The sequence below is a fragment of the Chaetodon auriga genome, chromosome 22 (genome assembly GCF_051107435.1).
Source record: "Chaetodon auriga isolate fChaAug3 chromosome 22, fChaAug3.hap1, whole genome shotgun sequence".
Classification (NCBI taxonomy): domain Eukaryota; kingdom Metazoa; phylum Chordata; class Actinopteri; order Chaetodontiformes; family Chaetodontidae; genus Chaetodon; species Chaetodon auriga.
Window position 1 is genome coordinate 7,709,314 of NC_135095.1, and position 26,804 is coordinate 7,736,117.

General features: G+C 41.9%; 1 protein-coding gene across 2 annotated transcripts in view; it reads left to right on the plus strand.

Moving 5' to 3' along the window:
* Positions 1–1,629: 1,629 nt before the first annotated feature.
* The window catches only part of tafa5a (TAFA chemokine like family member 5a), a 137,324-nt gene continuing 112,149 nt past the window's right edge, over positions 1,630–26,804 (plus strand). The window contains exon 1 of one of the 2 annotated variants that reach the window (XR_013075858.1): positions 1,630–2,631. Coding sequence is in view for 1 of the 2 variants with exons in the window: in XM_076722348.1 (XP_076578463.1) it covers positions 2,520–2,631 (112 nt within the window). In the remaining variant the exon portion in view is untranslated. The remainder of the gene's footprint in view (positions 2,632–26,804) is intronic. The other variant, XM_076722348.1, reaches the window with a different exon arrangement.

Sequence of the window (26,804 nt, forward strand, 5' to 3'; positions counted from 1 at the left end):
GGTGCTGAGGTTCAGGCACTGGCGCTGGCCGTGGTGCTGTAACTCCATTGTGTTCGTCATGGGGCTGAGCGTCGCTCCCTGGCGCTGTCCATGGTACCAGTTATCCATTGTGCTGTCCACAAGGGCTGTCACTGGCACTGTCCATGGTGCTGAAAGTACATCGCTCACTGCACTGTCCATTGGCCATTTAGGCACTGAGACACAGACAAGTGGCATCATTTCTGTTCCTGAAGCAGTGAAGGAGGACGTATTCAGATTCTTTACTGAAATACGGATAGCAGTAGTACAGTGTGAAATATACCATTAAAAGTATGCATCCCGTATTTAAAATAAATCTTTAAGTTTTATATATATATATCATAATTTTTTAAGGTGATATGGTTGTTAAACAGAAACATTTTTCTTTATATGCAGGTGTATTTCTGGCCACCTGCGACTATAAGTATGCAGCATATTCAATATTCACTTTTTTTTTTAGCTCAGTTTTTGGTCTCCGCCACCATATCCTGAGGCCATATCTGGCTCTTTAGCAGCTAAATGCCTCACTATGTTCACCAGCTAGTTGCTAACTGCGGCCACGGCGTTTGGTGCAGAGCAGGTTGCGCACAGTGGGTTCTTGGAGCCTTTTCACAGAAAACAGATGGCCGCTGTGACCAAAGACGACGCTATGAGAGCGATAAGAGTGAACAATACACTGAAGTTTCAGAGCAGACAGCCAAACAATGAGATGAGGCTTGCTATGATGCTCCGTAAAGCTAAGTAGGGCTTTAAAATTTGGTGATAATACTCTGTTGGTTCATCACTTGGAGTGACCCCTGTCACACTGAACAATGTAATAATGGTCATAAAAATATGAATTATAGCCGCTTTAAGTACAAGTATGGAAAAAGCATTCTGAACAAGTAATGAACCAAAAAGTAAAATGTCTCTTTATGCAGAAACATTTACCTTGTGAGTGTTACAGTATTATATTACAGTGTACATAATGATGGAGCTCTAATTCTCACAGCTTCGTACTGTTTTGGTTAATTTAACCCATGGTGCATCATATTTTCCATCATTATCAGTGCAGGAATTGAAGGATCCAAAGCTATCAGATAAATATAGAGAAATTAATATTTCATAAGAAGAAATATAAAGTGGCACAAGATTGAAGTACATGTGTACCTAAAACTCCATTTTAGTACTTTCCACCCCTGCCTTGCAGTATAGTTTTAATATGTCATTTTCCTCAATGACACTTTTTATAGAGTAGCTTTGATCTCCCAGCAATGGAGGGAGCCATATTTTTTTAACTGTGAAACATTGGTTTTGTAAGAAGTACGTGACCAACATGACTGGGCTCAAGACGGCAATAAAGTCCATTCAAACTTGAATTTAGTGCTCTTCGTGATCGCTTTAACTACTCCGTGCCGTACAGTCGAGCACAATGTCTGTCCATCAAACATGAGCGCTGCGTGAAACGCGCACCTTTTAAAATATACATTATTGTGCTGCATTCTGTGTGAATCTCCTACTGAATAATATATGGCTAGTGGGCAAATATCACTCAATCATTATCGATTTAAAATCAATCAGGCATACACAATATGAAATAGAAAATCAATAAGAAAAATACAGCACTCCGTGTTTCACACTGATTTGTATGACGTGAAACGATTTCTTTCGTGTGCGGCATCAAGCTGTTGTGAAATCACCGAAAACCGCGACCTCAAGTGACACACTGCTGACGTAATATCGATTATCAGAATGTTTCACTTTGGACACAATCACCTGGAGTCGCACAGTGCGCACTTTTCCTCTCGCTCTTTTCTCCCACTGTCTCTCTGTCTCTGCCCGTCCATTCTCCATCCTGCCTTTCCTCCTGCAAGCATGCTGTGATCTCCATCGACTTCGTGCCAAAACCGAAAGCTTAAAGGACTTTTTTTCTTCTTTTTTTTTTTTTTTTCTTTTACGACCAACCCTCCTTCATCCATCCAGGCGTTCAGTCACCGGATTTTGCGGGACCGCGTTCATTTTCCAAGCCGGTCTTGGGGCTACGCCGTCGGGACTGGTGATGCTGGAGAGATTCGAGGAAAGCTACCACAGGTGAAAGGAGGTTTTACGACGCTGCGGTATAGATGATTGAACACTTTGAGCATTAACTCAACGCAATCTTCAGGCACCGGCGCACCGCGCTCCCTTTTACTGAAATATAGGGCGAAAATTGAGGTTAACACACTTTGGGACAACTAAAAGGGACGTTTACCAACTTGTGGTTCAGAGCGAATAGAAAAAATACTGCGTTATTTCCCAACCAGGGATTCCTAAGGAAGATGTGACCTTTTCTTTTGCGCACCGGCAATCCGACTAACTCAAGGAGCAAAACGCTGCTTCTCCACCACTTGCTCCATCCTGACATGTCTTTTTGTGGGATTACACGCGGAGATATGAGCATTGTGAGAGGCCGAGCTGGATTGTGAGATTACTATCTTTGCTTTTTATTTGTCTCTTCAAAGAGGAAGTGCTCGGTTTGTTCAATGGCTTCAGTGTCCAGGTTGTCAAGACGCAAGGATGCCAGCCGCTGGCCGAGAATGTCGTCAACTTTCTGGGCTGTGCTGCTCCTGACAGCGCTGCTGGTCCTCTACTGCGGTAAGTCCCGGCGCTCATTCCTGACCGCACATCTCGGCTTTGGGGAGCGTTGGAGAGGAACGCTGGTGCGCAGCGGGTGTCATGAGGGAACGCTTTGACCAAAAAAAAAAAAAAAAAAAAAAATATGGAAGTGGTATTGACGATCGCTTTTAGCGTATTGATCTCACTAGTTGTCGACGTGACATTTCCCCCCTTTTTTTCTGAAAACACGCTTCTGGACTCAGCTGCAGGAACACACACTAAAAGCCACGTAATCCCTTAATCTTTTTCTTCCCTGCGCTCACTCATGCACACACAGGCAGGCATGAGCAGACTTGTGCAGAGAGAGGGCTTGGATTAGAGGGAGATGTGTCTCATTGTCTGGAGAAAAGACTTTTCTTTGGATAGGAGGTGGGACACAAGTGTCCCAGAGGCCTAATTAAGTCTCTTGTGACTCCCTTTAATTCTCTCTCACGAACACACACACACACACATATCTCTGTCCTGAGGACTGTTGCTGTCAGTCTGACTTACTGAGGTCAGACAGTCATGCATCTGTCATATTGTCTCCGGACCAAACGCTGGTTTCAGGAGATGGAGCATATGAAGAATTCACATGAGGCATGCTGTAGAAAACAGACTTTTTATCTCCCATTAAGCCCTGCTCAGTTGGGCAAACAGTAAATCTCAGCCCAGGCCATAACTCAAATATTGCCTGAGGATAGCCTTATTAGGCGCACACACACACACACACACACACACACACACACACACACACACAGTCCCAGTCTCTCTCTCCACTTCTCTGGCTGAGGATGGCTTTCCATTTCTTCTTCCCTGGCGCCCTCACACCTTCTCTCCCTCTCGCTTCCCTTCTCTGTCTCAAACTGCATCTGACTCACTTGTGAGGAAGATATCCAGCTGGCACGCTGCGCTCCAGTCTGCTACGTGTGAAAAACGGAGGATATGTGCAATAGCCATGATAAGCCCATTAAAAAAATATTTAAAGAAATGTAGCTATTTCATTAGCCGCCGAGCTAATGATGAATATAATGGTCTGGTGTTTGAGCTTATTAGCTATGCCGGTGTTGTGCAGATTCATGACCATTTTCTAGAGTTTTCTTCGTAGGCTCTGCAATGGCCCCTCTGCCCCTCTTTTCTTCTTTAACAGATTGAGTTTGCTTTGTAATCACACCAGCCTCAGGTCAATCAATCGGGTGGGATGGGGGTGTCTATATGAGGTAGAGCTTAAAGCTTCAGGATAGGAGGGTCTTTTTCTTCTTTTATGGTGCCTTCAGCCATGTCGATTGATCTTCTGCTTGTGTCCAATCAATGGTGACTTGGGTGTTTGTTTCAGTCAGCAGTGTTTGACTGGCCCCCCACCCCCACCACTAAGGACCCCGACCTCCTACCCAGCAACATCTCACCCCTACTAGAACTTAATAATCGGAGCAATAGCGATTCTTTGATTTCTTGCTCTCTTTAGTAATCTCTTCACTCCATACTGCTCTGAACTGTAGTTTGTGCAGCGCTGAGGCTGAAATCACTCTTTTTCTCTTCTCTCATGACATCAGTGCTATACAATAACATAACATAGACCTCGCTTGCTTCTTTCGTGCTACCGATTTCTGTATTTTAAACTATAGCCCACAGCCTCCTCTTCTCCTCTTGGCTCCTCTTCCTTCGATTTCTTCCCTTTTAGCTTTCTCTTTTGTCTTAGCTTGTGGTCTTTTTGGCTGATAAATCTCCAATCATCTGAACTCGCAGCTCAGAATATTTTACTGCTTTCTTTTTTAGCTTTGTCTTTCTTCTCATCCATTTCCATTTTGTTTGACCTTCCTCATCTATCCCATTCTCTGCTCTATTTTGTTAATGTGTCCTTCGATGTCCCGTGTCTGTTATGGTACGTACCTCCTGATATTACTCAAATTCAATCTTTATCTCCATCTCTTGCGCAGTTTTCCTCATATTCTATTCTCTTCTTTCTCACTTGCTCTTTCAACCTCTTCTTCTCTTTCCCTTTTCTTTCACACTCTGTCATTTTTGCCTCTATTTTCTGGTGAAGGTCTGCGCTGAACTGACCGCCGCATGTTACTGCATGTTATGCAGACTGAGGTCTCTGCTCTCTCAGCAGTTTATTCCTGCCCCTTGCTCGTCATCTCTTGTCCTCTCGCCTGTTCCGCTGCTGACCTCCTCTTTCCTCTTCTCTTCTCTACTCTACTCAAATCCAAATCATCATACCAGAATTCATAATTTGATGACTTGAGTATTGTTGGACTTGAAAATGAGGTTCAATTTTGCATTTTTGTCCTTTTCCCATATTAGAAATTAACCCAGATAGCAACAACTTCACGTTTCACGGTCTCTACATTTTAACGCTGCAACCAGCAGCTTATTGGCTCAATCAATCCATTAATCACTTGGTCTGTTAAATATCAGAAAGTAGTGGAAAATGCCTTGTAGAGCTCTAGGTGATGCCATCACGTGTCTTATTTTGCTCAACCAATTGTGCAAAAGCCAAAGATATCAATCTACTGTAATGTCAGAAAAACCAGATAATTGTCCCTTCTGATGAGCTGGAACTGTCAAATTTGTTAATTGTGCCTAAAAAAAAATAGGAGCTGATTAATTTTCTGATGATTGATTATTGATTAATTGTTGCAGTTCTACTAGATTTTATTGCATTTCTTCACAAAATATTATTGAATTCTCCTTTACATTCTGTTTTCTAATGTTTTCTTAATTATTGTGTTCTTCTTTGGCCATTAATACACCTTTTTTCAATTCTACATCGGCTGGCTAGAAAAACAGTATGTGTAGGGTTTCATAAATGCTTTTATGCCAGTCTGAACAATCTAAACACATCTGAGCTTTTCATTAGTCTGAATGACTTCTGACTGAAAGAAAAAAAACCTGGTACGTATTGTAGAAATTTACATGCACGGTGTGTACTGTATAGCTATTGTTTGTACCAAGGGCAGTTTTGCTTTGCAGTGCTGCTGTGTTGTGCAGCCAAAGGGAGGAGGGGGATTGAGGGGAGCTCTGTGATTATGGCTATGACTCATATGGTGCCTGTCACCTAGAATCAACATCCAACTTCACACGATCTGCCGTCCTCACTCAGGCCCTTCTGAGAGGAAGAGATTGAAGAGAGGAGAGGAGACAATGTGGTGGAGGGAGGGACAGAAGTAGAAGCAAGAGCAGGAGGTGGCTCGACATCCTGCTCGTGCCTCGATAAGAAAAGGGAGAGGTGAGGGTAGAAGAAAGGCAGGAGAGGAGGGGGAGGCAAGAGGGAGGGGGAGGAAGGGAGTAATGAAAAGGAGATTTGGAGGATGAAAGAGAAAGGAAGGCAGAAAGAGGAAGAAAAAGGAGAGGAGCCCTGTTGAGGGTGAAAAGAAGGCACGGTGGAGAGGGGAGCAGGAGGCAAAAAGTGGGAAAAGAAAGTGAAAGGAGAGAGAGAGGCTCAGAAGATAAATGGCAGCAGCTCAACAATTTAACTGCTCATACCGTGTTGGAAACTCTAATCACACAAGAATGCTTCGGTACCCTCTGATTACATTACAAAAGAAAAAATAAAAGCATTGTATTCTGTGCACTAGCTCCCTCCTCTGGAAGCTCTCAGCCATGCATTTGTTTGCCGACGGTGCTATTATGTATTCATGAGACTGTAGCCCTGCATGTGAGTCCGGAGGAAGATAGAGCCAGAAGGCTAGCTAATCAGTATGCTAATCTTAGCTTGGGAGAGCTAAGGAATGTAGCCACGGCTGTGGTCCTGCTCTGAACTGCAAACAAGGAGAAAGGGGAAGAGATGAGGGAAGATAGAGTAACAGTCAGGGAGGAGGAGGAGGAGGAGGTGGGGCAAGTGATAGAGAAAAAGAAAGAAAGAGAGGCCATGCACAAGTCCTCTCACTGCAACCTTCAGTGTCATACATGTTGCAATTGCTGATTCATTCCAGTCTTCTTTTATCCTGTGTGCACATACACACACCTACATGCTCAGACAGACATACGCGCTCAAGGGCAAACCCATTATTCAATATGCTTTATTGGCGTGAATGTAACAAAGACACATACATTAGAGAGATTAATGAACATAACATCAAAGTAGGCACATATGTCACATTGACGCACACACGCGAGCACAGCTGTATCAAAGCAGTTACTCAGGGTCATCCAGAAATATGTTAGTGCCCATGACCTATTTGCACATACGTGAACATCACCCTGCAAGGATTTTTGAGAAGGCAGAAAGGTCGAGCACACGCATGCATGAACACACATGCCACTGCTGTCAGGGACAAAAGCTCTCTGCTGCCACTTAAAGCTGTTCCCATCAGATCTCCCTGTCTCTCTGCACGGTCTCCTGTGTTTCCTTGTGCCTGTTTGTTTATGACTCGCTGCTGAATCGATGGATTGTTGACTGTTACTGAGAACAGCAGCTTGGGGGCATCCATGGAGAAAAGATGGTGCGGCGTGCTCAGGCACCTCACCCTGTCGCTCGAAGACCTCCAAACACATAATCACACGTAGGCAGTGATACAGAGAGTCTCAGATCGGTTCGCCTGCACGCACACACATGCACAAAATCTCTGTTGGAGATCGTCTGATTCACAGGGCGAGAAAATGGGACTGGACTGACCCCGAAAAAATGCAAGAACTTGTGGGTGAGCACGTGGACATATTTGAATATCTTATCTTATTTTCAGCATAGCCTGGAGCCTCTTCCTCTGCAGGGAGGGAGAGACGGAGAGAGGAGCCACAGCCAGGAAGCAGCAGAAAGGGCTGCCGATGGCCCGGGGACATAAATTCATAAAGGGAGTCAACCTGTTGAGTTTTTCCACCGAGAAAGCGAAGAACCACATTATGGACCCCCGGAAATGGGGCCAGAGACCGCATACATATTTGAGCAGCTTTTTAGAAGACAGCTTTGCAAAATTTAAAGACCATGATGAGTGTCATTTGAAGGGGGGGGGTTTGACATTGCTGTCATCGGGTAATGAGAATGCCATCAATGGAAAGCATCATGTTTGGTAAAGGCAAGGAAGGAATATCAGGAGTTTTCACGACTTCTTAAATATGAAGCAGCTATGGGATCTTTTTCAGTGCGCGCAGGGACCCATTGACATTAAATGGGAGGTGGCAGTGTGGCCACAGGCGGTGTGTTTTTCTGTGCAGCCCACACTCGTGTCAACTCGTTGCTACTTACTGTTGTTGGCAGTGAGTGAGGAGAACATTGTAGAATTAAGGGAATGCTTGTTGACAGGGATCTTCAGGCATATGGTTGCTGCTCTTGGCTCTGACTGTAAGGCAAAGGGCATCCATCATCCCACAAGTTTTACTGTAAAAATGTCTGGATGTTTGGACACAATTACATCAAAGCAGGGATGCTTTTTTTTTTTTTCTTTTTACAGTGAGAAATTGCTAAAGTGGACAAGTAAATCGCTTCCTGTCTGAACAACATTTCCCAGTCTCTATTACAAACGTCTGTCAAACTGCATAAAGAGTTTGTTGACTGAAGTATCTTCACAACTATTGATGGGTTGTCATGAGATTTTGTACAGACAGTAATTGCCACAAAAGGATGAAGCCCTCTGACTTTAGTTATCCCCTAACATTTTCTCTAGTGCCACCAGCATGTTGACACTTTTGCTTTTGTAACATTTCTCAATCAATTCTGTATGAAACGAGGCACAGACATTAATGTGTATCTCAGGATGGTTTTTATAACTGATTAAGAAATTATGGATCACTTTGCTGACTCATTTCATTCTGTTCAGTGCAGTTTCATCGTCACTGATTTTATAGTTCACTTTTTTTTTGGTAACTGTTCAAGTGCACCTCAGTATGTGCTTTAGTCAGTGAATACATCAGCGCATGGACTATTCATCACTTATTCTGTTTTCAGCATAGCAGTGTGTAGCTAGTCCAAGCTGTTGCGTTAAGTTCAGAACTAGCCTATCATACATGGACTGTATGTGAGGTTAATAGGTTGTGGTTGTTTATGTGGCCTTCATGGACACAGCCTGCTGTGCTTTACTGCTGAGCAAACACTGTGCTCAGTCACCAGTGAGGGGAGCTCAACTGCTGAAAGCTGCGTATCTGTTCAATTACAATTTAGATTTAGTGTAGTAATTTAAGTTTTAAGATCAATTGTAAATGATTTGTTCATACCCCTACTAAGAAGCAACTTTTAGCATTCTAACAGGAGATGATGAACAATGTAAAGATCCCTAACCATCAGCATGTCAGGTAGTTCATACATTGCCATGGAGCTCAAAGCACTGCTCTGCCGAAGCCCAGCCTCACAGAGCTGCTAGCATGGATGCTTAGTCTTGTTCAATAATGGACTACAGTCATATTCAAGATAAGCAGCCACCACTGTCTAAAAAAAAATAGAACTCAAACAGGATCATTTTGACATTACATTGACAAGACTTATTGTTCTCTGCAGCCTCTCACAGAATCAATGAATGTTGGCCTTTTGGTGGACAAGCCTAATACACATAACACTTATAAAGCCAGGTATGCAATCAATTACAGCCTCAGTGCTTCTCGTTTCAATATTACCACTGTGTGTGTGTGTGTGTGTGTGTGTGTGAGTGAGTGTGTGTGTGTGCCTGCCTGCCTGTCTCTTGTTAAACTATTGATCTTCGGTAAACACACAAGGAAAAACTGCTTAATAGAGGGATGTAATGCCATTCACTGTGGCAGAGTATGAGCATGGGCCATTCTATACACAAACCTTCGCTGGCAAGGAAACAGTGGAGAGTGCTTTTTAAGTATAGCAGGCTTTTTGTTGCAGCCGCAGTAAATCCTACAAGTCAAGTTCATGCCTGTGTTTTGCAGTTTTGTTATCACAGCTTCATCTGTAGTGAAACAGCACACAGCCTGTTCCTCCACAGATGCTCCATGGCCTCAGAACAGTTAACAGCTACAACAGTTGGTGCACTTGTTTACACTGCGATGCAGTAAAAGTTGCATTAAATCCGCTTTGCTGTCTCACTGATTCTGTTTTTCTCATCGCTTCATCCTCTGTTCCCGGGTTTTAAGCCATTTCTGCCTGCACCTTTGCAGCCAGATCCTGCTGTGTAAATAAAAAAAAAATGGATGCCATAATAACATGCTAATACGCTGTGACATTTACTTAATGTGAAAACAAATTGTGAAGTGTTTGGAGTTGGGCAAAGTATCGTCATAGCCGCTTCCATGGCTAATTGCACCTTAAATGCTCCGTGTCCCATCGTGAATTAATTTGGTGTCAATGTGACTTTAATTACCATTAAAACTGCATGTATAATATTTACATATCATATTGTAAGTCGTGCATGACTGCAGGGTTCAACAGGTCGCAGTCAAAAAAAAAGGCAAGTGTTAACTGCTTGTCCAGCTCTGTGATGACAATATAGATCAGGAGTTTCTTATTAAAGTGAAAGTACACACACAAAGTTTAAGATTCGGGAGCCTCAAAGTGATTAATGTTAAGTCTTTGAAACCAATCCTGTAAATTGTGTGAGATGGCTTAATTGGGTCGGAATCCGGACAGAGTCTTGCGGTGTGTTCCAGCCTCGAGAGGATTCATGGATGTGCACTTGTGCTTGTTTTGCCTTGGGCCAGTAAGCCCATTCAAAGAGAGATGCTAAAGCTACTCCCCCTTTATTACTGCAAAAAGCAATTGCTTGGAAGAAAATGCCAGAATGGTGCTTTGAATTCCTGGAGGGGCCCATCACTGAGACGCGGCCCACGGAGCTGAGACAGCTAGCATCTGGAGCAAAGACATGGCGGTAAAGTGGAGAGAGAAAACGGGGAGGAGGGAGGTGGAGACGGGGAAAGAGGGAGTAGGATGGCGGAGAGGCAATGAGAATGAGAGAGTAGGAGACGGAAGAGAGACGGACAGAGAGCACAAGGGAGGCAGAGAAATGGTGAGTGTGAGACGAGGAAAGGGGTTGACGAGGGAGCAGTAGAAAGAGCTTGAGAGAGAAAAAAGGACGGCGCAGGCAATGAGACAAAAGACAGACAGACGAGAACACTCAGACGGTCCACCAATTGACAGCCGGTTGGGGAATAAAGTCAGCTAACACAATGAAGCAGTCGGCAGACAGACTCGCTGCGGAGTAGCCGAGAGGCTCTCAGAAGTAGAAACAAATATTACATTAGAAGAGACAGAAGCCATTTGTCACAGTGGGAGACCTGAGAGGTAGTTAAGAGGCAGAATATAGGGACCCATGGCCTGCTTGATACATGTCGCCACAAGGAGGAAATTGTGCTGAAGTCAACTCCGTTCAATCAATTGTCTGGTGTCCTTCAATGACTCCTGCACTTAACAAGATAACGCCGCTACAAAGTTTTTGCCAGCCCAACTCTCGAGAACTTGTTATAGGGCCTTGAGGGCTTCCCCTCATCCCCCCTCCGGATCCTGTAGTCCCTGCCTTCATCCTCTCGTCTCCCCCATTCTGCCAGCCTGTCAGCCGCAGCACCTCCACATCAAGGCCCAGTGACATACATGCTGACAGCCACGATTCAATGTTAATGTTTGTGGAAGATAAATCTGCTGGACATTTATGGCCTAAATGACAGCTGCACTCTCTTTGCACCCAGATGTCAAAGACGGTTGAGATTGTGAAACCATTTCAAGGATTGTTAGAGACAGACAGACAGCCAGCCGGTCACCTGGTCAGTCAGTAAGTCAGTTTGCGTTTGGCTCTGTGCCACAAGGTGCATTACCTGAACCTCAATTTGAAATGCACTTCATTAAATAATAGCTGGAGTAGATTTTTCATATAACAAAAGCATCTATTTTCTTGTTGTCTCTCCCTTTCTGCCTTTTCTATCCCTCTCTTTCTCCCCAAGTTAAGCTCCTGACGCTGTCCGTGATTGATATGGAAATTACAATGCGCTTGCCCTCATTTATCTTGCACTATTGCTTGTTGCTGCTCCAACAACCATTTTGGGATGCAGAAACGATGAACTGATTTGTGGCTGCTGTTGTAGAGAGCAAAAGGGATATACTGTAAAGATTTGATTTGAGACCCTGCATAGCCCAGAGGATGAGGAAGGTTTCCTGTTCTAATGGAAAAGCAGCGTCTGTGCCTGTGAACAAGGCATAACTCCAATATTTCTAGAGGCTCATGTGTCCCAGAAGCCGCGTCACTAATCATATGAGTCCAATCTATCACAGGATGTATAAATAAGTAATACAATGCAGTTGAATAATTTAAATCTATGCATGTATGACTTTAAGACCTCCCCATTTAACTAACATTAACCCGTGAGTATGAATATTTACATTTAATTTCCTCACTTTCCCTGTTTGAGTCATAGTACACATTTAATCACGTTTAATGCCAACTCATTTTCCATTTTCCTAGTTGTTATTATATTATAGGGCCTATAATAACAACTAGGAAAATGGAAAATGAGTACTACCAATAATATAGGCAGTACCCAAATTGTGCGATGTCAGCGGGTTCAAGTCTCAACACCTGTAATTTGTTCTTTTGAACGGATATTAAACTGATATTTGACACTATTAATTATATGAAAATGGATATGAAGCTGGATGTCTCTTGAATTTTTTTGTTACTTTTAGCTAACTTTTTTAACCATTTATCCACCACTGTTTCTGTATCTTCACCATTTATATCCACTACGTTAAACTGTCAACTGTTTATCCATTAATTTGTGTCTTTTTGAACCATCAATTAACATCAGCTACTTCAACTATTAACCTCTTACTTTTACTTAACTAATTCAGCTAATTCATTTTGGTATTTCAACTATTATCCATTACTTTAAGCTAACTGTTTCAACTGTTAATGGTTAGCGAACTACTTCAACTATTAGCCTATCCATTACTTTTAGCTAATTATTTAAAGCTTTTAAAGATGTATTATTTAGACTCATGTCAGTTATTTACATTCATACCTCCACCATCTAATCCAACAGATGCTGATGCAACATAATTAGAGAAGTTCCCGCAAATATGACAATGTTGCTTATGATTAGCAACAAGTTTAGTGCAGTATCAAAGCAACTCTCTTTTGCAGTGACCATTTTGGAGGAGAAGTTAAGGTTAAAAATCCTTGAAGTGGATAAACCTGATCTCACACTACAGCAGCAAAAAGCCAACTGGTATGACAGACAACACTGGAGGATGCTGCTGCCTGAAAAGACACAAAGCAGTCAGATAAATAAGTAGCTGAGCTAAATGTTTGCACTTTTAACCTCTTTCACAGCTTTAACATCCTCTCGCTACAAGATTCTTAATTGGATAGATGGAGTGTATTTTCTACATGAGACTTTTTTAAAGATTTCACTTCATGAGCCTTTAGTCACACAAGTCATTAACTATCACTGTATCTGGTGAAAAAATGAACACGTTCTTTCTTCTGATGCTTCAGCAAGTTTGGTTTGTACCAGGTCTGTACTGATACATATTGCTTCCAGGAAATAGCCACTGCCTCAAACTCTTGAGTCAAGCCAAACTGACTGCCAGCGATTGAGATGGGAGCATTGCAACCTTGAAGAGTGCTACAAGTACCATGTGAAGTTTAGTTTGCTTTAGCACTACAAACTCGTGAACTCATCTTGACCCGACTTGACTGGGCCGCTGGTAATAGCAGCTCCTGTACATACTCCCTGCCCTTGACACTTCCCATACATTCGGCTAGCAAGGCTGCAGAGTGACTCTTTTTTCAGTAGCAGACCACAGTTATATTGAAGATAAGCAGAGTTCAAAAGAACCTGTTTGATTTACTTCAAAACATAGAACTATTTTGAAATTACAGATTGTTGATTTAATGGAAAATTATTCTCAGCTAGAACTGACCTGATTTTCAGATAGGAGCAGAGTAAAAGCCCTTCATGATTTCATTTCATTTCATCGACTCAATGCAGGCTGCAACTCAACTGAAGGACAGTGAAGCATAAATTGCTTTACTTCCACTCAATTCTAGCACATCCTCTTAGTGTGCTATGTATGTTGGCCAAAAATGTGTGCAATGAGAAAACCTTAAATGTTTGATATATTTAATGGTCTGGTTTAGGCCAAGACAACATAACACTCAAATTTCCTGGCAGTAGCTGGTTGTTGAGAGGCGTGTTTGTCAAGCCTTTTGTCAATCGTCACCTCTGGGGGTTTGTCTTGTAAAAAGGGGGTGAAGATGATCCCTGTCTGCTCTATTTCTCTTTAGCCTCCTGACACAGTCTGAGGGAGAAGGGAGCAACATGCAAGAATAGAGGCAGAGATGCAAGACAGAAAGAAGACGAGTGTGCGAAGAGGGGTGGGACAGAAGGTTAGCACTGCTGCAAGGGACACAGTAGGAAATGTTGCCTGAAAGCGCTCAGCGAGCTGCAGCAGCGTAAATCCAGCTGATACTCCTCTACATGCTGAAACACGCCTCGGCTATGAATGCGCGGCAGGCTGGAGGAGATTTTGTATTTCTCCTGTGCTCTCGTGCTATCTCAGTCTCTCTTTGTATACATTATCCCCCCCACCCCCACCCCCACCCCCAAGCCTTTGGCAGTGATAAACCCCTTCATTGTCACAGTGACAGCAGAACATGCGAGTTATTCCTGCCTCTTCAGGGTTGAAGAGCTCATTATGACTTCTCAGCAGGGACCCTATAGGCAACAATATATGTGATGTGCGTATGACATAGTGAGTGGAATTCATGCAAATGCACTCTATTTTGAATTATATTGTTGATTATTACACTTTTTGCGATGCAACACACATTATCGCTGGCATAACCCACATTTGAAGTGGAAGCCTCCATTTACTCCAGACCAATCTCAGGAGCAGCATATTGAGATAAAAAGCCAAACATAGTTTCTTTTGATTTGCATGCTTTTTGCCACATTTTCTGTCTGGTTTCTTTCCATGCATGATATCATCTTGGAATGTATTCAAATGGTGGCTGATCTTGGTGCCATTTGTGAAAATGACACATTTTCGCACTGATAATTTGATCTGATATTGGACTTGTGTAACTCTTAAGAAAATGCTATCCCACCTCAGGCATTAAACTGGGATATTATCTGCCATTATTTTGTGAAGGAGACACAATCTGCATATCTTCAGTACTGTCTCAGACTCTGTGTGAGTAGAACAGGGAAAAGATATGAAGTGACGGCTATTATTATCACTTGTTCGCAGCAGAAACTTAGAGTTTAAAGGGTCAATACACCAAATTATTTCAAAAAATGTGCTTTGTTTTAACTTATTCCAAGTAATATTGAGATATACTGATTGTTTCGGTTTCATTTGCCCAGTTTTAGTACCTCAGTTTGGTCTCATAATGAAGGTGAATGGAATTTCAGTTTCAGCAATCACAAAACCACAAACAAAATTCCATTTGCCTTTTTTCTGTTGGGATTTAGGTAGAAATCTTAGTGTAGATGGGCACATGAAATCAAAACTATATTCATATTTCGTTGGTTAGTCCATAGACACTGAATTAAAACTATTTTGTCAATGACAACTATTTTTTTTGTTATGTTGGTATAAAAAATTCAATATAGGCAGAGTTACTAATCTATTAAAATGCAAAAGATGATGTTGCAACTATGGAGCATGAAATGAGACTGGTTTGCACTTTTTTTTTTTTTTTTTTCCAAAATGTGGTTGATTTGATGCTTTAAAGACTGAAAATTTGCACTCCAGAACATCTAATGAATGCTTCATTTTGTATTAGCAGCTGAAATATCAATGATGTGGTATTTCAACAGATTTTGTGTCATCCCTTACATACTAATTGACAAACAACATATTTCTTCTGACTCTCAAATTATGAATAATTGTCATGGATTGACTTTTACGTGCACCAAACTGTACATCATCGACTCAGGGCTGCATTGAGTTCTGTATACAATATTGGTTGGTGATTTCATTTTGATAAAAAATGATCTGTTATCACAGGAAGATGCATGTGTCACCAGCTCCCCAATTAAATCAGAAGCTCTTGGTAGCCAGCGTCGGCTGATGAATCAATCACACACACTCGCATAAATGTAATAACTTAATTTGTCAACGTCCGGGGAGACCACATTGAGCTCCATGTGCCCAAAGCTTCCAGCAGAGAAATGAATAGAGAGAACTCCTCGCCATTTCGCCCTCCTCTTCATCTCCTGTAGGGTCTGTCCCGTACAACTTAATCACAGCTATAATCATCCCGTAAGAGCAGAAGTTATCATTTCATCAATTCCCTTTGGCCCGTGGAGGACATTACAAGCAGGATATGAGTTTCAAAGTAGATAGTACTCCCATTCAGACACACATACACACACAAATTATTGCTGTACAGTCCTCTCCTGGAGTGCGGCATGCATTATTCAGCAACATGCTAACATCAATTAAAGAACTATCACATAAAAAATTTGTTCTTTTTTTTTTTTCTTTTTTCTTTACCTCTGAGCTATGGAGGTGGGGGTGGGGGGTGGTTGACATCTGACGATGGGCGTTATTTTTTTTTGTATTCTAATCCCATCTTGCATTGAGAGGACAGATGTTGGCAAGCTAATTAACAAATCCTTTGGCGATGTCGAAGTACGTCTTCGCATTCAGAGGCTTCAGGAGGGGAGGGTGATGTTTTGTTGGATCATACACACTCAGCATCTCAATACACAAGCATGCACATCTTGCTACTGTGTGTGTGTGTGTGCGTGCACAAGCAGTGAAATTCACTGTCTCCCTGCACTACAAACCACCACCACCACCACCACCCCCTAATCCCCTGCTTTTGGAGTGCTGCATGATTCTGAGTGCAAGTGAAACCAAAGCAGCGACGCGGGGCGGATAGAGGGTGGGGTGACTCGTTTCCTATTTCCTGTTGACACACTGTGTCATCAGCAGCCATCAACTGTTGCTATTTTGTGTGGAATGAGACAGGGGCATCAAATTATTGCTTTGATAATTCAGATAAAAGTAACTTCTGAATATTTCAACACTTTTGCATCAGAGAAGTATGTAATAATTATGAATCCAGTTTCTCAGCAGTTGTAATGTTACATTTCATTTGGGACATAATTGCAGATTGAGCAGTTTTGTTAACTGCCATTCATTTTTTTTGGAAACCGGCATTTATTAGCCTGTTTTCAATGCTTCTTTAAAGGGGCATCCCACCGATTTTACACCTGAAATTAAATTCCCTCCTAATGTCATCATGGGAGGTGATTCACAGTCTGTGAAAACAGATGTAACATTTTTATGTATTTATTGTTGCTCATAATAGAGCTTTCTAAAGTCAGAGAAAATGACTCCTGATGATGTCATCAGGGTTATCTTGGCTTGGACCTGGAGACTATAACATTTTGAAAATCAAGCCTGTTTTACAAACTGGGGCGAGGAGTTTTAAAGCTGCAGTAACTGTTTTTTGTTTCTTTGGAGGAACTAAAACAAGTTGAAAACATGACATTGACGCCACAAACTTTCGATTAATAAGGCGAACTTGTTAGCTCACCATTACTTATTTACACATGCAGCAGTTACGGAATCATTGGCTTTCATTCTGAGTTGTGTTTCTGGCCACCAGATGAATGCGTATCCAACAGTCACTCTCTTTTAGCTCTGTTTTTGGTCTCCACCGACTCCTAAGCAAAACACTTGGCTCTTTAGGTGCCAAATGCTCAGTTATGTTCTTAAACTAGCTCCTAACTGTTTCTATCCCCCTTTTGATTCTGGGCAGGTAGTGTTGAGTGGGTTTTTAGAGCTGAAATTTGCTGGCTGAGCATCTAAACAATGAGCCGAAACTCCCTGAAAAGCCATTTAGTTGAGAGGAGTGGCAGATTTGGGTGATAATTATTTGTCGGTTCACTGTGAGCGACCCCTTTCACATTGTCGTATTGTTATAGCACTGAAATTTGATAGTCTATACTGTAGTAATACAGTTAAGCTGCATTATGAGAAATCCAGCATTTTTGAAGCTTGACCCGTACGAGGGACTAACGGTCAGCATCAATGCTCTCTGCTGCAGGATTTTGGATCTTATATTTTGAATGTGTCTTTTGTAAGCCTCCCAACTTATGCAGTCCTAATTGCAGGAGTACCCTTTTGTCTCATTGCCATTTGTATTTTAATGGTTCTTTAATGTTTCTTTTATAGTTGTTTTAGTGAGTCGTGGTAAATTCTCGAAATGTGTCTAGAAATATATTATTATCAGCCAAAAGTTGATAATGACTTCCATAATGAAGAAGAGCAGAAATACATTTGATCCAAACTTTAATGCATTTTCACTGGTTTAACCTACAGATCATGTCGCTAAACTGAAAATACTCTGTGTAGATAACACTAACCTGCATGTGTCATACAGCATATGCAGAACTGTGTATCATTAAACATCCATGTGTGCTGCATTATGCTCAGACTTTAATGTGTGTATCATACTGTATGCTCATGAATACTTAACTGAAAACAGCTTTTTTAATAATACAACCACATATACTTTGTCTCTTGAAATGTTAAAATGTTTTCTCTCTCTCTGTCTATCTGTGCTGATGACTTGATTTACACTGCTCTCTGGGCCTCAGGGTTCACGCTTGCTTTTAAGCCTGCACTTTACTTGCCTGAGCTGTGACTGCCTGATCAGGGGGTCTGGCATCCTCTCACCCTCACCAGAAACCAGGGCTCCCCTTGTCAAGGTGGCAACTCACTGGAGCGCATTAGTAGTTATGTTAGTGCACAGAGCCGCAACTCATGGAATCTTTCTCTTGATCATCTGGACACAAATGTATAAATTCGTACACGTGATTTACACAATCTGCCAGTTACTCTCTTTTCTCTCATTCTCGCACACATTCTCACAGGAGTGCATACACACACTTGACATTGATATCCTGGAGGTTTATCATAACCTGGACCAAACCCCACTTTTAACCCCAGCCACAATCTTTGTTCTTACAAGTGCAGCGAAACGCAACAAGATACACACACATACTCCCACACACTCACTCATCCATATAGGCAGAGTATGCAAATTCAGAAGATAGTGGAGAGAGGGTACCAAATAATGAATCCTCTTCCTACTATTGCAGGGAGATGAATGGCCAGGAGGGTGGAAATAGAATTTCTTGATTTCATAACCCCGTTCTTTTGTTGTATTGTCATCCTCCGTAACGAGGTCACCTCAAATCTCTCCTCACCCACTGGAAATCAGGGAATGGGAGTATGTTAAGAGAGAAAAGAGGAGTGAAAGAGGGCGAAATGTGATGTCAGAAATGTCGGTTTTCTTGAGGGGCCGATGTTAACTGTGTAGATTTAGCAGCAAGTGTGTTGACTCGGAATAAGCATGAATTGTGTTGTTCATTTTCAATGTCAAGATTTGTTAAGGTTTGCCAGTGTGCACTTGGGGCATGTGGATGCATTGTATGACTGAAATGAATGATCAGAAGCTTGTGAGTGAACCCACCCTTGAGCACACGTATGGACACACACACACACACACACACAGTGCTTTCTGCTCTTTTAATGGTTCTCTGTGTCCCATATAGACACACCCACACCTCCTCCACCCTACACCTCCAGTCACAGGAAGGGGCACTAAGTTCTCATCCCTTGGGAACCACCAAGAGAGATTAACGTGAAGTATTTCTCTCTCCACGGTGGTTCACTTCTGTAGTGCTGCTAATCTAATGCACACATTATTCAGCGAGGCCCTGCATCTATTAATGGAGACCATGGCCAGATTTATCGCCCAGGTTTAACTGTATGGCAAAATAGCGCATTAAGCAGATGATATCACAGCATATATGAAATGATTATGCGAGCCAGCAGATAAAAAAAAAAAAAAAAAAAAAAGAAAGAGGCTGAGGGGACGTGCTTAATTAAATGCAAGGTCCACTGTTATACATCACTGGTTTTCTTGTGCATGGACCACTTAATGTAAACTGTGAGGAAGGGAGCTGTTTTCCTTTTTGCTTCTCTTTTAATAGTAAAGAGCTGATCTACAGTGTTTTATCCCACCTCCGCCCACTCCTTCTCCTCTTTATTCTTCTTCTCTGCTGTGTCATCTCGAGAAGCCACTGTGCCCAAATTATGCCTCCAAATTTCCTCCTGCTTGCTGGATTTTCACAAAAAAGGGGGCAAATGGCTTCCTCTGTGGCTCATTCCTGCTGCATCTGTAATCTCTTCCTCACAAGAAGAGAACATTGCTTCAAGTCCATTAAAACTCCAGAAATCTGTTGTTTGACTTTGTTAAGTTAACAGTTTGTGCTCAGAAGAGCTCAAACTGGCACTTTGAGGACTAAATGCGAGTAATGAGTGTTCATACTAGAAAGCTGTGACCTTTCTGTGAGGACACGCACTCCACCAACCCTGCTACACTCCTAACGACCACCCGTCCCCTCCTTTAGTTTGAGCATGAAGGCCTCAAAATTCAACAAGACATCCCAACAACCAGTGTCACATTTAACAATGTACCATGCTACTCTGCAAAGCGGAGAAGCTGTTCCCTCACGGACATGCAAAATTTAGGTCCTGTTCAGGGAAGACGGATTTGAGCATGATGCAGCAACCTTTAAATAAGCCATAGATTTCTTCTCCGTTCTTTTATCAGGCTAAGCACACAAACCCTGGGATAATTCAGGCAGAATTGAATGCTCACTCTATTTTTCCATCCTGCTCCTCGGTGCTCCCGGGAAGCTCCTTTATTGAATAGCCCTAGATGTTGTAAAGAGGAAAAGTGGGAAGGGACCAACAGTGCTGCCAAAAATGCAACAGTGGCTCCAGGGTGAAGCAGTCAAAGTATTAGTCTTGAAGTGCACACGCTCTAAGTGATGGAGAGAGTATAACATGCATGCTTTATATTTTATGTACAGCATGGGAACATAATCCTCTCCCTGTTCTTTTGTGGCGATTGAATGCATGCTGTCTGAAATTTGGTGTTGGAAGTATAGACGCAAATGAGCAAAAAAAAAAAAAAAAGAAGAAGAAGATTGGATGACCTCTTATTTAGCATTTAGTATTAGTATACAGATATTTAATAACTGGGCTATAACACACTATAATGTAGTATTAATACCTACTTAACATTATTACTATGTTTTATTACGTTGTCATTCGTTATCTGTTCATACAGCAGCCTCCACTTATGTGTTCCCACAGAGGGAGTTAGAGCTGTTGACCAAAACACTTAAATTTGCTTCCAACCACATTATAGTGTGTTATAAACCATGTTTTAAATGTTTATATAGTACTTATAAAGGCTAAATATGGGCACACCATTCTATTTTCATTACTTTTACTGTGCAAAACTGATGTCAGTGCTCACTCGAAAGCAATTAGGGTTGTTTTAACCGTGGGATTAAGGACGAAACACCTAAATGTAACTGCAAAGTGCTTCAGGAAGCTGTGGACTATGTGATATTACTCAAATGTGAGCCAAAACCTTTTAATGGTTGCATAATAAATAAAAAAATATGTAGCAAAAAGCGAGGGTGATCTAAAGGAGACACCCCAGCTGTGAAGAGCCCTTTGAGCCAGCAGGAGACCTTGTGTTTGCTGGCTGTGCTTATGCCAAGCGGCCCCTGGTGAGTGCTTAGCTGGTCTTTAACTGCTCACGCACACATACACGCGCACACACACGTGTATCGGGTTACCTTGACTGACAATGACTGGGAATGCAGCCATACAGTCAGGTGGACAGAAAGACCATGTGAGCCTGATTTTCTGCTGCAGAGGTAGAAGAAGCATTTGCAGAGAGACGGTCACACAGACATCATACGACCCTCAGTACTAACAACTTCCAGCATGCACACCTACAAGCCACAACTCCCACGACAGCTAACATCTGCTCTTTGCTCCCTTCGAGAAGCACACATGTACACATAAACAGAGTCACATCCAACGTGCTTTCCTGTGTTAAATAGATGCACATAAGCGGTTCCCTTGGGAAAGTGTAGGTGGAATATATAGGGGCGTTTCCAAAGCCCAAGGCATGCTAAGTCACTGCATTCTTAGACAACAGGCTCCTAATAGGCTTTGCCTGAACTCAGTGGGAGTGAGGTTTGAAAAAAAAAGGGTTATGAAAAAACAAATTCTCTAATAGCACCCAAGATAGTTTGTCGGCAAGGGACTGAGCAGACTTTGTGAAGTAAAAGCTGTAGTTTTATAGGTGCTGCCCCCAGGCCTTGGTATAGTCAAAAGTGAGTAACAGGGAGACTATTTGGCTTGTGGATATCTTTGATTTTGTCAGTTACTTATTTGTCATTGGTCTCTTTTCTTGTCTTCCGTTATCTCCACGATCCGATCCAGCATATCCTTCCATTTTTCTGTTCATATTCCTCAACAGTCTCTAGTTCCCTCTTTCTTTCTACTTCCTTCTGTGTCCATTGTGTTCCTACTGCTTAACAGGGCACCATCACCAGCAGCGGAGCTATAAAGTGCTTCATTTTACGGTAAGGCTTGTGGCTCCAAATAACTCTTGGACAATTTTGCCTAGTCATGCAGTTAAAATCTGTGTCACAATTGCTGTCCAAAACATCAGTTCCTGTCACAGGCAGCAATTTTGATGTGATTTAAGCGGAGGGGAAATGTGCACAAAAGCCAATTACCGCTGTGTTTTTTGTTTCTTACTTAAGAACCTCGGGCTTACTCCCCTTGTCTTCTCTTTCTCTATTTATCCCTTCATCCAAATCAGTGGAGGGAAGAGGAGTGGAGTGGAGAGGAGAGGGGAAAGAGGAGAAGTGATGGTGGGGAAGATGAGATAAGAGGAAAATAGAGGACTAGAGAAGAGGATGGAGGCACATGTGGAAACTGGAAAGGATATAAAAGGAATGTGCAGTGAAAGACAGTGGATTAAAGAAAACTAAAGTACTGAAGAGGAGAGAATAGAAGGAAAAAGTAACATGGAGAGCTTAACACAGGTCAATACAGCCAACGGTGACTTTTTTTAAAAGCACTTTATCGGTCATTCTGCTTGTAAGTTCAGGATCAGGATGAGTCCTTTCAATCACTGATGTGGGAGCATCATGTCTTTGCACTGGGGACTTCCATGCCATCAAGAGATGGTGACTGTTTTTAGAGTGTTTTCAAAAATGCACCATATTCTACAGTCTCTACTCAGCACCTGGTATAGGGGTTGCAACGCAAAGCTACTATCTCTACCTGTCTGTGTCACAAAAATATCTGTTTTTTCATATCTGTATTTAGAAGATGCCAAAAGTGGACCTGGTTTATACTGAAAGTTGTCAGAAATCAACTAGTCTGCTTCATTTTCTGCATTTAACTGCGTCCTGCTGACCTTTATACTCCTCATGTATATGTCTGTAAGTTTAGCTGCCAACAAAACAATATAATGCTTTAACCATGTGTCTGAATTAAATGATAAAGCATGGTTTATATTTGAACCCCACCTTCAAAAAAAAAAAGTACATCAGAACAAAGTAATAAAAGCTGTTTGATTGTTAATGGTCCAAGTAGAAATCAATAGTGGAAACAGAACAGGAGGTTAGTGGGAAAATGCAGTCCTTGTTGCATTAGGTCATATTGCATGATTTTCTTTATAATCTGAAGGTTGGAGGTTTGAAGTCAGCTGATGAAAACTCAGAAAGCTACTGACGAAAAGCAGCACATAGTCAGTCCATCCTCACCAGAAACATGGCCGCATCGGTCGTCTATGCAAGCAGGTTCTTATTATTACGACCCCTTTTTACGTTAATTGTGGGGTAGCGACCTCTAGCGGCTGTAGTTATTACCTCCTTTTGACTGCAACAAAGGAGAAAGTCAGGTGACGTAGAGAGTGGTCTGCCTGTTTACTTACAAACCCTACATTTAAGTTTTGTATTCATACATCGTTGGAAAGCCAAGATTCGTGTGATTCTTTTGATGCAAACGTTTTCAAGGTACAATCCCAACAGTTAAACTGAAAATATGAGCTTATATCCCTAAATATAGTTTTTCTGAATACAAGTATTCATATTTATCTGGATGAATATAAGGAATGGCATTTTTTTTGGAGAACGTCTAGACATACCAGAAAAACATATGTGAAATATTCAGTTTCTGTGGTACTGTTATCAGTTTTTAGTGGGGTAAGGCTTCACGATGTAGTCGCATTGTGTTGTCCACATAAAAAGGCCTAGATATAGTCATCTGAAAGCATCTATTTTCAAAAATAAAAAATTCAGACAGAAATAAAAAACCTTCTACTTCAGTGTGTTCAGACATCTATTACTCAATGCCTATAGCACTTACCGTGACTGCTGGAGATAAACCTTTCAAAAGAGACCAAAACCATGCATGTAATCCAAATTATTCAATGACAGCTTTCAGTTTTCTCAGGAATGGGAGGGGCAGAAATTGTATGAAATGTCTCTAAAAGTGAATGAGAAATCTCTTGCCATCTGAAACACTTTTTTTAGAGAGATGGTCTCAGCTCCACAATTTCCCATCTACTATTTAGTCATGCAAGTTTCCAGGCTTCGGTATCAGACCATGAGGTGAAAATAATCCCTTAGCAACATCAGTGAAGCTTCTTCCTGAACTTCCCACCAAATCTGGAAAAAAATGAAGGTCTGTGAAGGTTTGAATATCAAACTAAACCAACATGTTGATTGCACTTTGGCATCTGAATCATGAAAAGTTATCCTTTGGCTACCAGCACACTCTGTTCACACTGTGCAGACAACAATCACCTGGACTGCTTTTAAGAAAAGTCTGAACCTGATGATTATCACGGAGATGATGTTATAAGGTGTCCCTTTTTGTGTTATTTTCAAAATGTATTAATAAACATTAATATGTGATGGATATCAGAGATCCTGACACCTCTTTAAAGACTGAGCATAAGTGGTGTGATGTGGTGTGTGGTTAGCGAAGCATTGATTCAAGAACTGGAACATGGCTTTAATAATGTCATCCTGGCCATTCAGGAGCTGTCCTTCACCTGCCTGCCTCATAAGAACAATAGTGCAATGTAGGGAAGGGAAATGAAACGCATAATCCCATTGGTCAAAAACAGTACTGTCCTCCCTAAATGTTTTAGGTGTCCTGGCAGAGACACAAAGATCTTGGGCATTGCAAATCAAAGCTGGGCCTTAAGTCCTGATGGCCTCCAAGTGGCCCAGTTTAAAAAAGCCTGCCAAAAACAAAGAACAGAATAGCTGATGTCAGTGTCCCTGAGATAATACAGGAGCTGAGGTACAGGATAGGGTGAGAGGGAACAGGCCAGGACAGAGGAGGACGGTGCAGGAGAGGACAAGAAAATAGAAAGGCCTTCATTTTATGGTTTTTGCCTTGAGAGTGTCCTTGTGTGCTTTGCATATTCATGATGGTGAAGGAACAGGTAGAAAATCAGAGTCAGGATTTAGAATTATTCCCAGCTGACCCCCCTGGCAGTGAAATTGTAATAATCCAGAAGCGATTTGATATTCAAAGGTATATTAACTTAGTGGGTTCAGTCTCTCTTCTCAATGGCTGACTAGCTCATTGACTGAATGACTGAGCATGTTTGAATGTGCTATTGCATAACCTTTACCTATAGTGGGGACCCTTATTTTATCTCATTTAAAGTGTTTTATGTTATATGAGCTTGGAGTTTTGTTTCCAAGCAACACACTGCTACTTTACCCATCACGTCTCCAACTCTAGTCAAGGCAGGTTTATTTGTTTAGCAACTTTAGCAATTCAAAGTGGTTTACATGAGACAGAGAGGTAAGAAGGAAAATATCTAAAAAATCACAAAGCAGTATAAAAAGACAAAAACAATAAATAAACTAGTTGATAAAAACAAGCTGGAATAGAATAAGACAAATCAGTAGAATAAGAATTTTGGCGGCTACTTCAGACATATTTTCCTGTGAAGAGGGAAGAGGAAGGAGTGTGGCTTCACGCTGTGGTCAACTGTTTGAATGCAGCACCAAGGTTTAATAATACTGAGACTGAAAGTGTGTTTAAGAGGATATCTGTCTCATCACATGAGCAGTCTCTGTACTGTGGTGTGGTCAGAATCCTGACTGGAAAACGCTGAAACAATTGTTTAGGACCATGAAGGTGTTAAGCTGTTGAAAATGTCCTTTTCGCTGATCATACTTTGAATTATGAGGTGTGATATAGGCCTGCAGTTGTTCATCCATGATTTCTCTATGTAGATCACTCTCTTGCAAAACGGCTTAACAACTGTTTTCATCCTGCCTGTTGGAAATTGCATGAAAGTGGAGAAGTGTTGATTATTTGTAAAGGTTCTCACGCCATGCTGTTAAAACCATTTTTTGAAAAAGCCTCGAGGCAGCAGAAGGAGGACTTCAGATGTTAGATAATTTCTTCCAAGGTTTTTATAACTGATCAAATTGTGTCATCCTAAATGAATTGGTTTTAAGAGAATGCAAGGGCACTATAGACCCCATGGCTGTTATGGAGGAACTGACGACTTGTGGATTTTGTCAGTAAAGGATTAGGAATGTGTCTTCCTAATACATGAATTCAGGGGCTACTGACACAGGATGTATTATTATTACCTGCATTATTATTATTATTGTTCTTGGCTGGAAATGCAGCTCAAAGTACTGTGTAACAAAGAAGTCACATGTGCGTCACTTAAAAAAGACAGAATAAACATAAAAGCAGGGATTTAAAATTAATGCCAATTAACATGGAGAATGAATGCTGTCTAGGACTGTTCTAAATTCTGACTGTAAATATATGATATTAAATTTGCTTAAGTGTCAGAATGAGTTGAGTGCATCTTGTTCATTCTACTACTTGTCAAACGGTGATCTTGCCTTATCAGCTTCATCAGCGCGGGCAGGAGAGAGCTGCTCTCGCTTTTTGTCATCTTCGCTATCAGAGAGGTTGGTGTTACAGAATGTGCTTGTTCAGGGTGGAGGCAGACGCCGTGGCTGTGACCGTGGGCTGAATTTAATGCCACCATTAACCAGCACTTCCATTTTATCAGTGAATCCCAAAAGGGTGAGGCAGGGGAGAGTGAATGGAGGAGGGAATTAAGAGGCTGATCCATGAGCTGGTTGTCAACATGTTGACATTGAGGCGGGGGTGTTTTGTCTTTGTGGGGCCGAGGCTGCTGTTTGTCAGGGTGCAGCATCTTAGGCCTGGCTGATGGGTGTCTCAGACTGAACCAAAAATGATCCATCGGTACTTTAACTCCAGATCTGCTTGGGGGGGAGGCTGTCTGCCCTGAAAAGAAGCCTGGATCCCCAGAGCAGATTGAAGTTATCAATGTAGTTGATCCCTCTCAAACCGTAGGTTT